The following is an 18,784-nucleotide window of genomic DNA, read 5'->3' as shown; positions in this document are numbered from 1 at the left end:
TAAAAAGCACGTTTGTATACAACTCTTGTTATCAGTCAACTAACAAGCGATGTAAACAATATACAATACATTGAAGTCGCAAACCGATGTGGTGCAGAGAATGCATGGGCAAGATGCAAGGGAACGGGCTTCCAAGCTGTTTGTTTCCACATTGTTCTGCGCTACGGAGATAGGATTATCTGATTACTTTAACCAAAAGTACATTGAGAGATAACTATGTCAGTTAAGTCGTAAATTATCATCAACCACCGTACTTTTGCGCACTTCTACCCAGGACACCTCTACCGGCGGGGTGCGGGAGGGCGGCCAAAGGCTCTCCCCCTCCGTGTGTGACCACCATAGACTTAATAAAATAAACTGCTCATGAAGGTAGTGGGAGTCCGTCTCTGAGAAAAAGATAACTGTTGTTAAGATGAGTTGCTATCTCTTTCTAATGCAGAATAATGAGGAAAGCATAGCGACCAATAATGCGCGCTACGCATACTATGATAACACGCTCACGCTCTGACACCGTTATTGGTCACTATGCTTCCCCACTATTCTGCATTAGAAAGAAATAGCAACCCATCTTAACGACAGTTATGCTTTTCTCAGTGACAAATACCCCCATTACCGTTTTTTCACCTCATAAGCAGTCTATTCTAATAAGTCTATGGTGACCACAGCAAAGAAGTGCCAATAATAAAGATTTAAAAATTATAGAAAAATTATTTCCTACTTACCGACATAACAAAACTTTTAAGTCACCAAAAATTCTTTCCGTGTTTTTTTTTTCTAAAAGGAACTTATTTTCAAAATTTGAACTAAATTGACGATTGGACGTTTTCTGAACTGCCGCCAAAATCTGTACAGGATGTCTCTAAATTTAGTTGCCTTATCCCATAGAATTTCGCTGGCAGTTTGTGAAAATATACCGAATATATCTCAAGAATGTTATACGTATGTCTAAAGTATATCTTCAGTATATTCACAATATGTCTACAGTATGTTCGCATTATATGGGCTCATGCATAATGAGAGGAATAAGGAACAAGGAATTAAACATACAGAATTAGCAAGAAGAAAGAAGAAGAGGAATTAATCATTTCGCACATCAGGAAGCTATCGCGAGAAATGAAGTGCAATATTTGTTGAATACGCTGGGGTGCTTTGGGAAATTATGCTCAGATAATTGTAGGTTATAACCTAAATAATATATATATATATATATATATATATATATTACTATAGTTTACGTTACTATATTATATCTTATGTGCATACCAGAGTTATCTGAACGTAATTTCTGAGAAAACCACTTTGTCTGTGAGTTCGTGTTCGCACGTTCACACCCTACACTTTACCACGTGTCTGCATCACACGGTAGACGAAAATGCGTAACGTTACAGATCACAGATAGCGTTGACATGATTCACTTTCGATATTACGCGGATATTTTGGAAATATGTGACAGATATACATGAGATATATCATAGGATATTTTACGGACCTTTTGAGTATATTAGATATAATCTCAGTAGGAGTTGCGAAGTTCAGTCGCTATATTCTAAGTTTATCTTGAGGATATACCAAAATGACCTTCTACTGAGACGTTATATGAATGTTTTACGTATATTCGATACGATCACAGTACATTCCGTATGAGAGTAGAATATTCGCACGATATCCGGTGCTGTCTGGGTATCAACCACAAACGTTGCAGTATAATCACAATTCAATACCCAAGCAGCATTTTTCGGTTAACTTTCCGACTATGGACTACTTTTCTACTAATCACAACGTTGTAAGCGGTCCAAGAAAGTTAGAAAATGTAACTTATAATTAAAAAATGATACCAACGTTTTTTGGACGTTGTCTTACGTTAAAATTACGACGTGCTTTTTTTATCACTTTTCCAACGTCAAATATAAAACGGTTTAAGTTCTATTATCCGACGTTAAGGTATTTAACGTTCGCCTGACGTTATACTCTGCACCACACTTTTCGAATGACTTTAATACGTAATTCCCAACGTTAAAGTTTGATATAGTGTGGATCGCCGACTTCGCCATTTTCATTCCTCAAAGAGGAAGAAATTAATAATCCGCCATTTTCTAGTATATTCAGGTTAATATTTTTTAACGCACTTTATTAACAATTTAAAGGATTTAAATAATACGTGTTAAAGTTAATTTTGACAACATGTCTATTTTAAAAGTAATTTTGATTAAAAAAAATAAAAATCTACGTTTTGAAAATTTCAATTATTTAATAAAATATTTAGTAAATTGAAATATTTTAGAAAGGATTCGTCTAATTTCGACTTATCATTTCCACATTTATCAATAAAGTGGGTTTCGTTATAAATTTTCAGTGCTGGGTTCATGTATTTATGACAAAATTACAATAGCATAAAAAAATACGCAACTATATTTTTCCTCTAAAGCCATTATTACACCAATGCCGTTATATGGTTTGAATAGAAGCACGAAAACTACACCTAAAATATTATGAGTTGTAAAAAAATAACCTCAGGTCTAGCAAAGTGTACGAAAGCAAAATTTACAAAAATTACTTATACCAACGTTAAAACTGATGAAAAAAATGTAACCTCAATTTAATTTATATGAGTCGGCTCCCAACGTTGGTATAACTTAAATTTGATTCCCCAAATTAGTGCAAAAAAGGGTCCAAACGACGTAACGAAAACGTTAGATACCAACGTTAAGTGTATTTATCTTCGTCGGGCAGACGTCAAAATGCTGCTTGGATAAAGTTTTATTAATGTAAAAAATGTAAAAAATTTTAAGCATAAAGTTTCAAGTTTTTGTTGTAAAAAAATTAGGCGTGGAAAGAAGAAATTTCTCTTGTAACCCGCTTAAGACACACTATTCTTTGCAACAAAAAATCCAAATCTTCGTACTTAAAATTGTGTTTAAATTTATACATTAATAAAAATTTTTTTATTAAATTATAACCATAATTACATTTATAACCATAATTACGTTTGTGGTTAATGTTTTACCGTTTTCGTTAATTTAGAATAAAAACTTTGTAGATTTTATTGGTTCCTACTAGCCTGTATAAATTGACATCTCTTTACTAAAGAAACGTTCCTCTTTAGGATTAATATTTCCGCAAATATTTATATTGCACAATCTTTAGTGAAGATGGTAAAGGAAAAGCCGAAACGTTCAAATAATATATTAAATTGTAAATTTTAATGAATTGTTTTATTTTATACGCATCATTAAGCGCACTTAACTCATATTCGCCGAATTCTTTACACTTTTATCTTTTAAATTACAATTTTTTTTACAATATTTTAAATTGCAATAATTTTAACAATAAATTACAATATTTTTTAAATTACAATTTTTATGTTTTAAATAACATTAACTTCACACAATTTATGTTTTCTTACAAAACCTATCAAAACTTGATTCATTCATCCGTTATTAAAATCCAATAATCTCAAATTATCAGTTCAGCGTATAATTATACGGGGCAGCATGTTTACTTAGCGTGAAACACAATAGTTAATTCTATTCACATATTTTTTATATTTTTATTTAAAATAACGGTAAATATTTACCTTTAGCAAAACACTATAAATTAGCTCCAATTTAATCAAATACTATCAAAATTTCCGTAACAATCTCCAATATAAAAAAGCCAGTATCAATTATTTAAATACAAATTATAAACAGAAACATTCATGTGAAAAATGAAAAACCTATGTGGAATAAAATAATTACGAGTGGATATAATTTGCTCACGTTCGAAATGGCTACGCGTAAATTTGACCACGTTCGAAATGGCCACGTTCGAAACGGCCACGTCCGAAACGACCACGTTCGAAATGGCCACGTCCGAAATGGCCACGTTCGAAATGACGACGTTCGTATTAGCCACGTTCGGAATGGCCACGTTCGAAACGGTCACGTTCGGAACGGCCACGTTCGAAACGGCCATGTTCGAAATGGCCACTTATGTTTTACTTGAGCATGCGCAGCGGTCATATCCTCATACTTTTTAGTCATAAACGCATGCTCTGTCTAGCACAAGCCATGCAAAGAATGCGTAAATATCAATTGAGAAACCCAGCAGTAAACGATAATGAATTTGACACCAATTCGACGGCGAATCGACATCGAAATGATTTCGACGTCGAAACGACATCGAAATGATTTCGACGTCGAAACGATGCGATTCGATGTACTTATTCACGCTATAGATATAAATATCTACATACGTATTCTAATGAGCATCTTGTTTTGCGTGGAAAGTCTCGCGCGCGCGCGCGCGCACACGCACGCACGCACGCACGCACGCACGCACGCACACGAGGGGTGCAAGGGGGCCTTTGGCCCCCCTCCAGCACCCACCTTGTCCAAGTCGCTAACCCATGTGCATTGTTTAGAAATCAAGTAAAACATACGTGGCCATTTTGAACGTGGCCGTTCCGAACATGATCATTATGAACGTGGCCGTTTCAAACGTGACCATTCCGAACGTGGCCATTTCGGACGCTCCCAATAATTACAGATCTCGTTTCGGAATGTAAGCACAGGACGGAAGCGGTAGACTTCACTTTACGTAAAAAATCGAAAACTTATGTGAAACAGTACAATTATAGATCTCATTTCGGGCCGTAAGCATAGAAAAGTATGGTCCACACGAAGCAAGAATCACCTAATACCTCTCTGTGCGTTTGTGGCCCGAAACAACCTATAATTGTTCTGTTCTACAATACATAGAATGCATCCAAAAGCGCAATCGCTCACTAAATAGATAAGTAAAAATTAAAGATAATTGATCCTTTAAATAATACCTTTGCATACAACAAATCTTCGATTGTTATTTAGCCGCTCAGTGAGTGAATGCGTTTCTAAATGCACTCATAAACGTTCCACATGTGTTTCTATTTGTAACTTTTCATTAAATAATTGCTGGCTTTGTCATATTAACAGTTGCTTAGAAGCATTTGATAATATTTGTCCAAATTATAACTAATTTAAGGTATTTTGCTAATAGTAAAGGCTGTAGTTCCAAAAATGTCCAATCTCTGATTTAATTTAAATTAAGAAAATAGGTTTTTTTTATAGAAAAAAACATGCAAAAAGAATTTTTGGCGATTCAAAAATTTTTTTAAAAGTCGGTAAGTAAGAAATCTATAATTTTTAAACCTTTATTATTTATGCAAAAAAAATTAAACACTATTTTCAAGCGTGGACGTCGTTCCGCTTTGTAAGCGAGAAGGGGAAAAGTGTGGGTGGATCTCGCTACGCGTAAAAAATCGCGTAGAAAGGCCGAACTTCCGAAAATGACATACGTCCGATTTTTTCGAAACTGTGTATTCTTACGTATTTTGGCGCACTGATTACGAATATGATAGTGAAAATTGGCGCAAATCATTTAAAAAAACCATAAAAATCACGGTTTCTTTTATTTATTTCCATAAATAATGGAAATTTCAAAAAATACTTCATATAAAAATGGTATATTTCATGGAAATATACACATTTTATGTTTTATTGATTTTTGCCATAAACACAATAGTTTTTAAGAAAAACTGCATCAAATGTTCAAAACTTCATAAAATTTAACTAACACAATTCGAGTTTTATTAGTTAATAACGGAAAGGAGTGCGACAAAGATCCTTCTTTGCCCACGTATTCTCTGTACCACGTGGCTTTGCAACTTTCCACGCGTAGTGAAGTCCACCCCTGCTTACGAAACGAAACAATGTCCACGCTTGTACTGTACCACATTGGTTTGCGACTTTCTACGTGTAGCGAGTCCTTACGGAAAAAAACACTCTAATTTTGAGAGTTTACACTCAAAATTGAGTGTTAATATTCGATTTTGGGAGTTTACTCCCAAATTTAGGTGTATACGCTCAAATCTTGAGTATTTACACTAAAGATTGAGTGTTTATACTCGAACATTCAGTGTGTACACCCAATGATTGAGTGTTCATACCAAAGTTTGGATTTAAATACTGAATTTGAAATACTCTCAACATTTGGATATGACACTCAATAAATAAGTGTATACTTCCAACATAAAGTGTGAACACTGAAACGTTGAGGATGTACACTCAACATCTATCGGTTGAAGATATACACTTAATATTGAGTGTGCACTCTCAAACATTGGATTAGAAAATGTTAAATAAAAACAAAAGCAAGAAAAGCAAGTTCAACCGAGATCAAAATTAATCTGCATTGGTAGTAATGGACATAAAACGAATATCTAAAGTAAACATTCAACTATAGAGTGTTCAGCTGGCTTTGAGTATTAATTTAAATATTACTTTTAACTTGGATGTTTGCCATCTAATTGAGTATTAATTTCAGTGTTATTGTTAAATTTAGAATTAACATTGAAATGAACACTCAATTAGATGGCAAACATTCAAGTTGAAAGTAATAACACTCTAATTAAAAATAAATTAAAGAGCGAACACTCAAGTTGAGTGTTTACACTGAATTGAGTGTTTACCCTTTGTCCCAAATTATACTCAACTTGAGTATTTTTTTAAGTGTTATTTTGTTACGAAAGCGCAACAGACGCTGCCTGTTTTATCAACTGCTTTCTTCTGAGACACTCGTCAACGCTAGGTGACAGTATTCCTTTTTTTTACCTTACCGACGGCCACCATATACATTACACTTACTTACTCTTACTTAGAACACACACGTGTATTCAACTATATAATAAATCTGTCTTTTATATACGTAATCAAGTTCGACATTCAGTTGACTCTTTTATCACCACCTCAAACTCTGCAAGCGAGTGATAATCGTCACATATTTTTAGTGTTTTTTCCGTAAGGGGCCCACCTATACTATCCCTCCTTTTACTTGCAGAGCGGAACAACGTCCACGCTTGAAAATAGTGTTTAATTCTTTCTATTCATCAATAATAAAGATTTAAAAATTATAGATTTCCTACTTACTAACATTTTTTAAAAATTTTCGAATCGCCAAAAATCCTCGCATGTTTTTTTTTTAAAGCCTATTTTCAAAATTTAAACTAAATTGGAAACTGGACGTTTTCGGAACTATCGCCATAGTAAATATATATGCATGTGTGTATATATATCTATATACATATATATATATATATATATATATATATATATATATATATATATATATAATTAAAACTTTTCATAATTTTTTCATTCTCAGGCTGACATTAGGTCTATTCTTCGTGACGATGTTTATTTCAATGTGGATTTCAAACACTGCCGCTACAGCCATGATGATACCAATTATGGAAACTGTACTTGTAGAACTCGAAACAGTGAGTTTTCGTTTTTTTTTTCCAAAATCTTCCATGATTATAATAAAGAAAAGAAATAATTTTTAAAATTTATCTCAGCAAGGACTCGGAAACATGTTCGTACACAAAGAGGAAGCAGCTGAAGAAAACAGCGAAGAAACGTAAATATATTTATCGTCGTATTTTTTCTTTTTTCATTTTCATTTTATACATACTTAAAAAATCGTAAATATCTAAACGTGTCAAAATAAGATTCTAACTTTGCAAATCTTTTGAAGAAAAACGTAACGCTATAGACATGTACTCATTCCATTCATACTGAAAATCATACTTTTTTATATTTAATTTCTATTTAATTTATTCTAAATTAACATTTAGTTTTTATTAAAAAATAATAAAAAATAAAGAGAAACGACGATATAAGTTAGACACGATAATTAGTGCACAGTATAATACAGTAATATAAAAAAAAACAATTTAATAATATATAGATAGACGTTTCCATTTTTTCTTTAAGCGACTTAAATGTACGAGGGTAGTCCCAGAAGTACCCGACCTAACGTATAGATGGCGGTTGTTTGTTTAAAAAAAATTATTATACTAAAAAGTACCAACCTTATAAAGCTTAAGTGTGAAATTTGAAGACGCTTATTTAGTATTTGTTTGACAGCCATCAATAGTGAACTCTCTCAGTGAATTTGGAAACATGGAAAAAATTGGTCATCATTATGTGATACAATACTTTCATTTGAAAGGTCTCAGTCCAACCAACATCAAAGCCGAGCTAGATTCTACTCTGGGAGTCTGCTGCTTCGTTTACAACAGTAAAATATTGGGTGGCAGAGTTTAAACGAGGCCGCATGAGCTGCCAAGACGAAGATCACGGTGGTCAACTAAATGAGGTGACCACGCAAGAAATGATGAAGAAAATCCATAAAATGGTATTGGACGACCGTCGACTGAAAGTGCGTGAGCTAGCAGACATCGTAGGCATTTCAATAAGTGCTATACATCGCATATTGACTAAAAATTTGGAGATAAGAAAGCTGTGTGCAAGATGAGTGCCGCGTTTGCTCACAGTGGAACAAAAACAGCGTCGTGAGGATGTTTCAATTGAGTGTTTCACAGTAATAAAGTCGAGTTTTTGCGTCACTTCATAACCATGGATGAAACATGGGTCCATTACTTCACATCTAATACAAAGGAACAGTCAAAACAATGGATTGCATGGGGAGAATCAGCTCCAAAAAAGGCGAAGACGGTTCTTACTATAAACAGGATATTGAAGTTATTGAACATCGTTGAGAAAAGTGTATCAAGCTAAAAGGAGACTATGTTGAGAAATAAATATATTTTTTCCAAAATTTTGTTTTCTTTATTAGATCGAGTACTTCTGGGACTACCCTCGTACATACATAGAATTAAATGCAGCAACTCCAATAAAACAGTTACCGGACATCCACGTGGAATCCACGTTATTTACATGGATTACGTAGATGCAGGTTTCTTTTTTTATGTTTGCATAGGGGATTTACATAGATATTTCGAGAAACACCGCGCGCTCGTCTGTTAGTTAGTGCACGGCGCCGTCGATAGACGGCGTAACTCTTTCGGGTGCACCCGACGTGCCATGTAAAGACCACCGCAGCACGAATAAGAAAAGCAATAATTAGCTTCCTGTGGAAGAGGACCGCCACATAATACTTTTATGTGAAACGTTTCACGATTTTGCGTGTTATCCTTGCGCAAGAGCCATGCTAATCTTCTCTGTATCGTTCCAATTTTAGTATATGTACTGTCGAAGCAAGTACACATAATACTAATATGATTTACTCATTTTAATTGAGTAAACAATTCGCTGCAAGAAATGTGACCTTTACTCCAGTCAAATAATGAAATCACTTATCGAGCGAAAAATTTATTCTTATAAGAAGCGAGATGTCACTCCATTTCGAGTGATCGTATTTTACTATCGCTTAGAGTAAAATCCATTCTTTTGGAGTGACGCTTCATTCAAAAAATTTAGAGAGTACGTATATTATTACGAGGATGTTTCTAAAGTTCGTAAAATTTTTACGTGATTTCTACGTCGAATCTATGATCACATCTACATAGATTCTAGTGCCGTTTTTGAATGGATATCTACTCAAATATTCACGTGGATTTTACGATGCCAATCCATGTAGTATTAACGTGGATATCATGTACTGTTTTATTTGGGTAATTTCACATGAATGCAGATTTATTCACAAATTATTCTCGGACACAACATTCATTTTACATCACAACATCAAAGTTTTTTATCCCCGAAATATCCACGTAAATTCCCTACAAATATTTCTTAACAGATATATCCACAGAAAATCTAATAGATATTTCAAGATAAAGAAATTTGATGAAGTAATGAAAAAAGAACATTATGTCCACGTGGATGTCACGTAATTGTTTTATTGGGATATTAGGATCAACAATCAGTCTTTACAAATTTCCCTTGCTTCTTATGTTTGTGGCATAGTCGAGAGCGTGACAATCACTATAAACAGAAAATATAGCCAAGGAGAACGTTAAACCAGATAGTTAAAAAAAAAAGATAAATTTAAACTAGATTTAAAGAAAATCATTGCTAACCTTTTGGTTGATCCGAAGAAAGTATTGCTCCCATCTCGTCATTTAAAACTTGGTCTAATAAAGCAGTTGGTGAATAAAAAGGCTGCGTGGATTAGTTGTAGAGAACCCTTTTCATAAAAGTGATGACTACGAACAAATAGTAGCAAATATGGTAGAAAGCTTTGAAAAATTAGGATGTTTGATTAATATGAAGCTGCACTTCTTAAATTCTTATCTCGATTGTTTTCCAATAAATTTAGGAGATTATAGTGAGGAATAAGGAGAACGATTTCATAAAGATATAGAAGTAATGGAGCGTCGCTATTAAGGGAGATAGGGTATAAATATGATGGACTTCTGTTGGACTTCGAAAAAAGAAAATTTACGAAAGAGAATCAAATGTAAAAGAAAGTTACTCCATAGATCTTTTGAGAGTAAAAGAGTTACATACAATAGGAAAAAATAAATAGAGAATTGTGATGTATTTAGGATTGAAAAGGAATTCTACCTGTTAAGATTAATTCAATTTCATAAATTGAAATTCAATATTCCCATAAACATAAGTAGTCTGTTGTCTACAGATTTCAGTCGCCAGTGTCCACTGTTCAGCTTCAAAAACGCTATTTTAACGACTTTGAGGTATTTTATGAGGTTAGGGGCAAATGGTGACTTGATGGCGTTTAGCAGACAACAAATTCGGATTTAGCGAAACTAAAAACATATATATATGGTGGTATAGTCTAACAAACAAGCATTTTTTTTTGTATGCCTGTGTAATCATAATAATAGTAATGCTAATAAACATCTTTTTTCTCAAATAGTGTAAATGATTTTGTTGCGGGAAAATAACACTTCAATCAGAAATCGACTTGAGATTTTACTTTCTATGGCGGTGCCTTAGTTATCACGATCACTAAAACTATGGTAATGGTAATGGTATTTTTTCCCAATACCGTTATTGTTTTGGGAAACGCATACGTGAAAGGCGTACGTTAAAGAATATAATAATAAAAAGTCGGTAGTAATTACATTTTTAAATAATAATTGACTTTTTAAACATTAACAAATTTAAATGACTAATATTTACCTATATACGTGAATGTCAAGATACAAGCTCTAATCTATCGACTCTCGAACATGAATAATTATTTATTAATTAATAACCATTAAGATACATGTTTTCCTATTTTACTAAATATCATTTTTAAGTAGAAATAATATATTAGTTAAAACTATATGAAAATTACATCTGAAAGATGTTAATTTGCAATTTATTATTGTATAAAGTCATATTCTAATAATTTTTTAAAATAAGATTACTAAATAATTATTTACTGACTCTGTGTTCGCGTGCGTGCGTGCGTACGTGTTTAACGAATGATGCAATGCTACTTTATATATACATATATATAATGCTTTTAAATTAACTTTTAATTAAATTTAGTTAATTTAATCTCTGACGACAACATTACCCTGCGATCCCGCTGTAGGTCGCAGAAGCGTGTCGGAAATGGATTCAAACTTTAATCAGCACTGCAATAATTTAATATCTCCAATAATTTCGGAAAATTCTCGGTAATGGGCGCCACGCGCCAGGCGCGATAATTCGCGCCACACAAAAATTACTAGTCTTTATCTGTCCACAATAGCACGATATGCTTCGGTTAGCCCGCGGCAAAGAGGCAGATCTTTTTTCTTATGATGCGGAGTTCGGAGAGAGAAAACGGTTCGCTTTCGAAATATATACCAAGATTAAATTATAGTAAACATATAAATATATTTTTCATAGTAATACACAGAATTGGAAATAGTGTGGTACACGGTATAAAGAAATTTAGATACGCGATGAGTTTCGTATAGCAAATTAATTACAACTGCAGTTTTTATTCCGTACTTCCAATGATTTAAGGGGGGCAAGTCATGTAAATCGAAATTTTTTAGCAATTTTTTTTCTTGCTTAAATTTATAGGAAATTTTCCGTAGAATATGAAAAAAAATAGTAGAAACCAATTTGAGAGTTCCTTCTATGTTATTTTTGTCGAAAAGTGAACGGTCGAATTGGGCGGAGCACTCATGTAGACGAGTCGGAAACTCAGTCTTTCGATCCCTCTGTAATGTTAACTGGCTGTGTTAGAAAAATGTTCGAAAAACAGGAAGATCTGCTCTATGGCCCTGGAATCGCAGATTAGCAAAAAACTGCGGTAAGTTAAAATAAATTACGATTTTTTAACAATTTTGTTACTCGAACTTTAAACGCGTTTTTCTCCAAACTACTTTTTTAAAATTGGCGTGCAAGATAACCTAAAAACTATTCATCCGATTGAGCTCTCCTTGTGCATACATTTAGATAAATACTTTTTCCATAAATTGAACCTTTATTTGTAATTGTATTGTTTAAATAAATTATTTTTATTGCATAATTAACACAAAAATTTTTCGTAAAAATCAATACTTTTTTTTCTACGTGTCGCCATTTTTACAATTTTGCATTATTTTCTTTAACAATAGGTTCAATCGATAACGCAAACCATACAAAAAAGAAATCTATTTGGTTTTTTTGTTTCAGATGAATACAAGCAGCGCTACATTGCACGCCGACAAGTGACTTCAACGTCGACGCATTAGATTTACATTATTATTATTTATAAAATACATATTTTTCTGTTAAAAAATATTTTTTTAGTAGTTCAATATTACAATAACATACCCTGAAAATTGCAAAACAATTAGTTGTATAATTTTCTCAAACAAAATTCCAAAAAATCACTCAATTTTCAGCGCGTTACATGACTTGCCCCCTTAAGCCGTCACTACAATCCAATACGTAAGTCTCCTTGAGAGATCTTCGAGACGCGACGTGATAATTATTCGAAATTTACCGCAATATACGATAATTCGATACGACTTGAGAGTACATTACAATACGCAATATCGAAGTTTTCAATATAATTCCAATCGTTACAACGTAAAATACGATAACAGTTGACTCGACTTTATCTGTACGATACAAAATATTATTCGACAATACTTTTTTATTTTATCATTGGGAGTGACTCAACAAGCTATTTCAAAACGCCTGAAAGTCATGGAAATGATTCAGAAACAAAGAAATTGGATGCCGTACGAGTTGAAGCCGAGAGATGTTGAACGGCGTTTGTTTGCTTGTGAACAGCTGCTTGCAAGGCAAAGACGGAAGGGATTTCTGCACCGTATTGTGACTGGGGATAAAAAATGGGTTTATTACCCCAAGCGCAGAAAATCATAAGGACTTCCCGGCCATGCTTCCACGTCGACGGCCAAACTAAATATTCATGGCTCCAAGGTCATGCTCTGTATTTGGTGGGACCAGTGTATTATGAGCTACTAAAACCGACTGAAACAATCACAGGCGATCGGTATCAAAAGCAATTGATGCGTTCAAGCCGAGCACTGAAAGACAAACGGCTGCAATACAACGATAGACACGATAAAGTAATTTGCAGCTTGACAATGTTCGATCCTGTGTCGCAAAGCGTGTCAAAATATACTTGGAAACGTTGAAATGGAAAGTCCTACCCCACCCGCCGTATTCTCCGGACATTGCTCTCTGACTTGTTCATCACTTGTTTCGATTAATGATACACGGCCTGGCTGACCAGCACTTCCGTTCTTAAGAAGAAGTAAAAAATTGGATCGATTCGTGGATCGTCTCAAAAAATGACCCGTTTTTTCAACGCGGGATTCGTATGCTGCCAGAAAGATGGGAGAAAGTAGTGGCCAGCGATGGGCAATACTTTGAATCGTAAATATATAACCATTTTTTCACAATAAAGCCTCGAATTTCGAAAAAAAAAACGGCGGAAGCAAAGTTGTACACCTAATATATTTTTTCAAAAAACATGACGCTGCTAAACCGAATATACACGCATGAGAGAGAAGGGGGAGATCAATATAATAATTAATATATTTATTCGAAAGATTTAGCAAACAAGTTTTTTGACAAAAATATTTATAATAAAACATTTAGCTGTAATAAAATATTTATTTGTCTGCTTTGCATCATTATTCTTCGTCATTCCATCCTTGTATAAGCGCAAAGCAGCCAATATCTTAATTACGAATACCAAAGGTTAGATATAAAACAGATGTTTTAATACATATAAATATCTATTTGGTTTAGGAGAGCGGTTAGTAAAGGCGACCGATAATACAGAACGGGTGTGAATTCGCTTTTATTGTAAAGCGTGGGATTATACAAAATCAGCGCGGTTATTCGTATATAAACACAAATGTAAGAGCGACTTCGGGAAGAAAACCAAGGATAGATTAAAGTGCACAACGAGAGAGAGCAGTAGAGTGGCGCTTCCAGAAGCATAGATAAAAAGGATATATGTAGATGTCGGTCCCTAAAGAAAGATCGGTAATGCAGCGTATGTGTTTCATGTGGATTGACTGAGACGTCCAAAGAAATTTGGATCTCGTAACACCCACCCTCAAATTCAAGTACGGAAATTACGTCCGTCCACGATTCCGAATCTCTCAGTGCAGAAGATGTGTTTTCCGCTTGGTATGGCCTTCGTCAGCATGTCCGCGACCATTTCTTCTGTAGGTGTGTACTCAAGACTGATTTGATGTTGGATCACGGCTTCTCTAATGTAATGGCATCTAATGTCTATGTGCTTTGATCGTGAATGGAAGACAGGATTAAGATCTAGCTTTCCTACTCGTAGTAAAAAATCATATTAAAAAGTGATCCAAGGCCAAGCTCTTTGAGAGGAATCTGGATAGGTAAACGGCCTCTTTGGCGGCGTCGCTGAGAGCGGTGTATTCGGGTAGCACTCAATCAGACACGGTTCAAATGGACAAAGTACATTTGCACATGGTGCTTTTGAACACGATATTTTGCGCACCGTTTATTTACACACTGTTCAGTTGAACACGAAAAAACGAACATATACACGCGCGCGCGCGCACATACACACGGAGGGGTGCAAGGGGGGTCTTTGGCCCTCCTCCCACACCCCGTCGGTATAGTTATTTCTCACTGTGTCCAAGTGAACGGTGTGCAACTGAACGGTGCGCAAAATATCGTATCCAAAAGCAGCGTGTGCAAATGCACCGTATCCATTTGAACTGTGCGCGAGTGCACCGCTCCCTCGGTGTATTCGGCCTCGGTTGAGGAGAGAAAGACAGCTCTGTTTTCTTGACTCCTATGATATGACGGCATTTGCTAATATAAAGACAAAACCGGTATAAAATTGTCACTCTATCTTGCAATTTCCCCATTCTGTATCTGAGAATCCGATGAGATTCTCGCCGCTTTTCGTGTAGTATGGACCGTGATTGATAATGCCCTTGAGGTATCTTAGAACTTTTTTGGCATTCTTCCAGTAATTTCGCTGTAAGATGTGTTGTATTGGCTCAACGCACTTACAGCGTGGGCAATGTCGGGACGTGTGCCTTGTGCCAAGTACATTAGTAATCCCAGAAGTTCGGTATGAGACGTTCAGTTCATCGGAGATTGGATCGTCCGTCGCGTCGAGTTTAGCTCCAGCTTCTATTAGCGTGCGTACTGGCTTGCAGTCTGCCATCCCGAATTTTGATAGAATATCACGAATATATCCACCTTGTAATAAGTAAATCCCGTCTTTGACTTTAAATATCTCTATGCCGAGACATACGTTGATTTTTTTCCAAGGTCTTTGATTGCAATTCTCTTGGCGAGCGTGTCTTTCAGAAATCTGATAAAAGCTTCATTGCTGGATGCAATGATTATGTCGTCTACATAAACAAGCAAAATAACACGTTTCTTTTTGTCAAGATATACGCAAGGGTCGGCGCTTGTAAGAGCCAAAAAGCGCGCGTGCCCATTTCTTTTTGTTCAACTAAACCATAGACTAACTACATATATTTAAAAAAAACTGTTTTTTTTTATTGCATAACTCAGCGAAAAATTATCGCATCGACCTCGGTAAAAAAGCATTTTAAAATTAACACTGTATACTTTCATGTGCGTTTTGTCTCATTGTACTACAATGTCTGATTCACGCCATGCGCCGTCCCAAACTCGGATCTTTGATTATCAATTTTTCATCCTCTCACTTTATCATTCGCCATTGTGAGAAAATGGCCGAGCATAATTGCTATTCAAATATTCTTAAAGTGGACATTCGGAGCTTCATTTTCCACTTTGGCATTTATTTCTATCTTCATTATTTATGATCAAGTTATGATCATTTGAAATTTGATAAATTTCCACCAAATTTTTAGTGTACTGCTTTTTTGGGACTGACAAGGGAACCTCGCGAACTTAAAAATTCAGATTTTAATTAAACTTGGCATAAATGTAGAGAGGGTGAATACATGAATTTAGAAATTTTTAGTTGGTGCCCAAAAACGGTTTGAAAGGGTAAAACCACCCTTCAAAGTTGAGACGATTTTTGTGGTTTTTCGATATATCTCGTAAATTAAACAAAATATAAAAAAATGTTTCATACAAAAGTTTTACAGTATAAATACCTTTATTTAACTATTTATTTAAAAAAAATTTTTTTTTATAAAAAAAATTTTTCTTTTTCGAAAAATGAATAGCGTAGTTAAATGGAGGTATTTATGCTGTAAAACTTTTGTATGAAACATTTTTTAATATTTTGTTTAGTTTACGAGATATATCAAAAAACCGCAAAAATGTCTCAACATTGAAGGGCGGTTTTACCTCTTCAAATCGTTTTTGGACACCAACTAAAAATTTCTAAATTTATGTATTCATCCTCTCTACATTTATGCCAAGTTTCATTAAAATCAGAATTTACGGGTTCGCGAGGTTCCCTTGTGAGTGTATATGTTTATATGTATTATTTTGGTTGAATTTAATCAAAAGTACTATCTTGGATTTGTGATTCTTTTCCTTAAAGAAAAACCATACACTTGATGCTTTTTTATCTTTTTTAAAAGTAATTTTATGCGTTATTAAAAACATAAAGATAATGGAGATAAAATGGATTTATTTAAAAACACAAATAAATTAATCAATAAATATCCTATCTGCACACTAACACAATTTGACACACTGACCGCTGTTCACAAGATAGGAAAATTCTAAATACATTTCTATTGTGGCATATATAATTCTGGTTTACAGTAATAGGATATTTCCGAGAGCTTTCCCAAAGCCTATGGGCTTCCTAAAACCCAGCAAACACAGAACATAGCAGCAACATTGCGGCAATGTTATAACATTGTAGCAACATCATAGCAATATTACAACATGTTCTGTGTTTGCTGGGAATACTACAAAAAACCAACCTTTCTAGATTATTATATCTTCTGTTGACAGTTCCCTTTCTTCTTTAGCAAATTTCTTACATCAAGTGACCTCCTACAGTAACATATCTAAGGCTAACAGCCATATTAAAGCTTCCAATTAATTTAAAAAATTGAACAGGTTATATTTAACTAATAATTTTATTTTAATTTCATTAGTCATAGTATCTCATTTTACAAATATTCCTATTGAATTAGCGATTAAAAGCATTAACGACAGATAGAAACACATGCTCCTAAAGATAAATTTATATTGACCTTATACTTTGTATTAAATAAAAAACTCAACTTTTATTTTGACAAAAAGATATACAAGAATTTCGGAATACCCATGAACTCTCCTCTCTCCTTTATCATTGCTGCAGGATCTTGTGATGTAAGCGTTAAGAACTATGGATTTTGAAGTGCATTTTTATTATAGGTACATAAATGATATTGCTATGGTGCCACATAAAAATTGTGGTACCTGAAAAATTTAATTCTTTAACTCCAAACTTTAGACAAACTGTAATCGTGAATAAAACAAATTAAAGATTTGTAGGACAATTCAGTGTGTCTAATCAAATTTGCTACTAATTATTTTGTCGCAATCGAGCAAAAAGTTAAAAAATCACTATATCGACTCATTTTTTGTGAGTTCTGCTAAAGCAACAGTGATCATTATAAATGCTGTTTTTAAAAATAAAATTTATGAAAGAACTTGTATAACAACGTTTTATTTTTTCAATAAAATTTGAATGCCAAACAGAGAAAAGTATGACCCCTTTATAATTTCTTTATCTCTAAAACATAATTTCTCTATCTTTTTTTTGTTTTTTCACAAAAAGAATTCATAAATTTAGATCTTACTTTAACTGATCTAGTTTCGTTTTATAATAATGTTAACTTAGCTTTTGTTTTTTAGAAACAAGAGACCAACGCATAGTACAATGGTGTATTATCTTGTCGCAGCCTATGCTTCCAGTCTTGGTGGTATCGGAACTATAGTCGGAAGTGGCACCAATTTAACATTGAAGGGTTTTTTAGAGAAGTATGTGCACGTGACAAATGCAAATGACAAATGCAAACGTATTACTTTCAATATATCAAGATACAATGTAAAAAATTGTGATATATAATACCATAACTGTGTCCTATACAAGATTTTATTTTACTTTCCTTTGATTTTTTAAAGAAAAAAGTAGCAAAAAACATCTGTATATAAATAATTTTGAAGTACATAAGAAATATGCAAGATAATTCATATGTATTTATAAATAAAAATAGGTAATTATTTTAACTTTACTTTTCTGCCTTTTATTTCAGTAAATTTATTAATTGTATTATAATTTACATCTAATTTATATTTAATTAATATTCTTAAAGATATTGTATTCAATTGAAATTATGGAAAAATTTAATAATCATTCTTATCAACAGTCGATTAATTGTTAAATTTAAACTTATTAAAACTTTCACACAAAGCAGTAGAAATGAGAGGAAAAAATAAAAGGCAATTTTGATATCGTATACGACTTAATTATTCCATAATCATAAAGAACTTGTAGAATATCAAGGACAGTTGGTTTTATATTGTACTGTGAAGTCTTAAATATTGTACTA

General features: G+C 33.6%; 2 protein-coding genes and 1 non-coding gene across 12 annotated transcripts in view; 1 reads left to right on the top strand and 2 right to left on the bottom strand.

Annotated features, from left to right (window-relative positions):
* The window catches only part of LOC105831067 (GPI transamidase component PIG-S), a 293,030-nt gene that overhangs the window by 259,996 nt on the left and 14,250 nt on the right, over window positions 1-18,784 (bottom strand). Inside the window, exon 1 of one of the 2 annotated variants that reach the window (XM_036293076.1) lies at window positions 9,902-10,027. The exons of the other annotated variant lie outside the window; for it this stretch is intronic. Coding sequence (XP_036148969.1) covers window positions 9,902-9,935 — 34 coding nt within the window. The 5' untranslated portion in view covers window positions 9,936-10,027. Of the gene's footprint in view, window positions 1-9,901; window positions 10,028-18,784 lie in introns of those variants that run through there. 2 annotated transcript variants of the gene reach the window in all.
* Window positions 1-18,784, top strand: part of LOC105835494 (protein I'm not dead yet) — a 104,511-nt gene that overhangs the window by 80,129 nt on the left and 5,598 nt on the right. For 5 of the 9 annotated variants that reach the window (XM_012678833.3, XM_036293070.1, XM_028188975.2 and 2 more), the window contains 3 exons: window positions 7,180-7,294; window positions 7,373-7,434; window positions 18,087-18,212. In XM_012678833.3, the coding sequence (XP_012534287.1) occupies window positions 7,180-7,294; window positions 7,373-7,434; window positions 18,087-18,212 (303 nt within the window). The remainder of the gene's footprint in view (window positions 1-7,179; window positions 7,295-7,372; window positions 7,435-18,086; window positions 18,213-18,784) is intronic. The other 4 variants (XM_012678834.3, XM_036293072.1, XM_036293073.1 and 1 more) reach the window with 2 other exon arrangements.
* On the bottom strand, window positions 8,978-9,084 carry LOC114255645. Its single transcript, XR_003626864.1, has one exon. It is a non-coding gene; the product is annotated as a U6 spliceosomal RNA (small nuclear RNA).

The sequence above is a fragment of the Monomorium pharaonis genome, chromosome 10 (genome assembly GCF_013373865.1).
Source record: "Monomorium pharaonis isolate MP-MQ-018 chromosome 10, ASM1337386v2, whole genome shotgun sequence".
Classification (NCBI taxonomy): domain Eukaryota; kingdom Metazoa; phylum Arthropoda; class Insecta; order Hymenoptera; family Formicidae; genus Monomorium; species Monomorium pharaonis.
The sequence above is the reverse complement of the archived record's forward strand: the minus strand, read 5'-3'. Positions and strand labels throughout refer to the sequence as shown.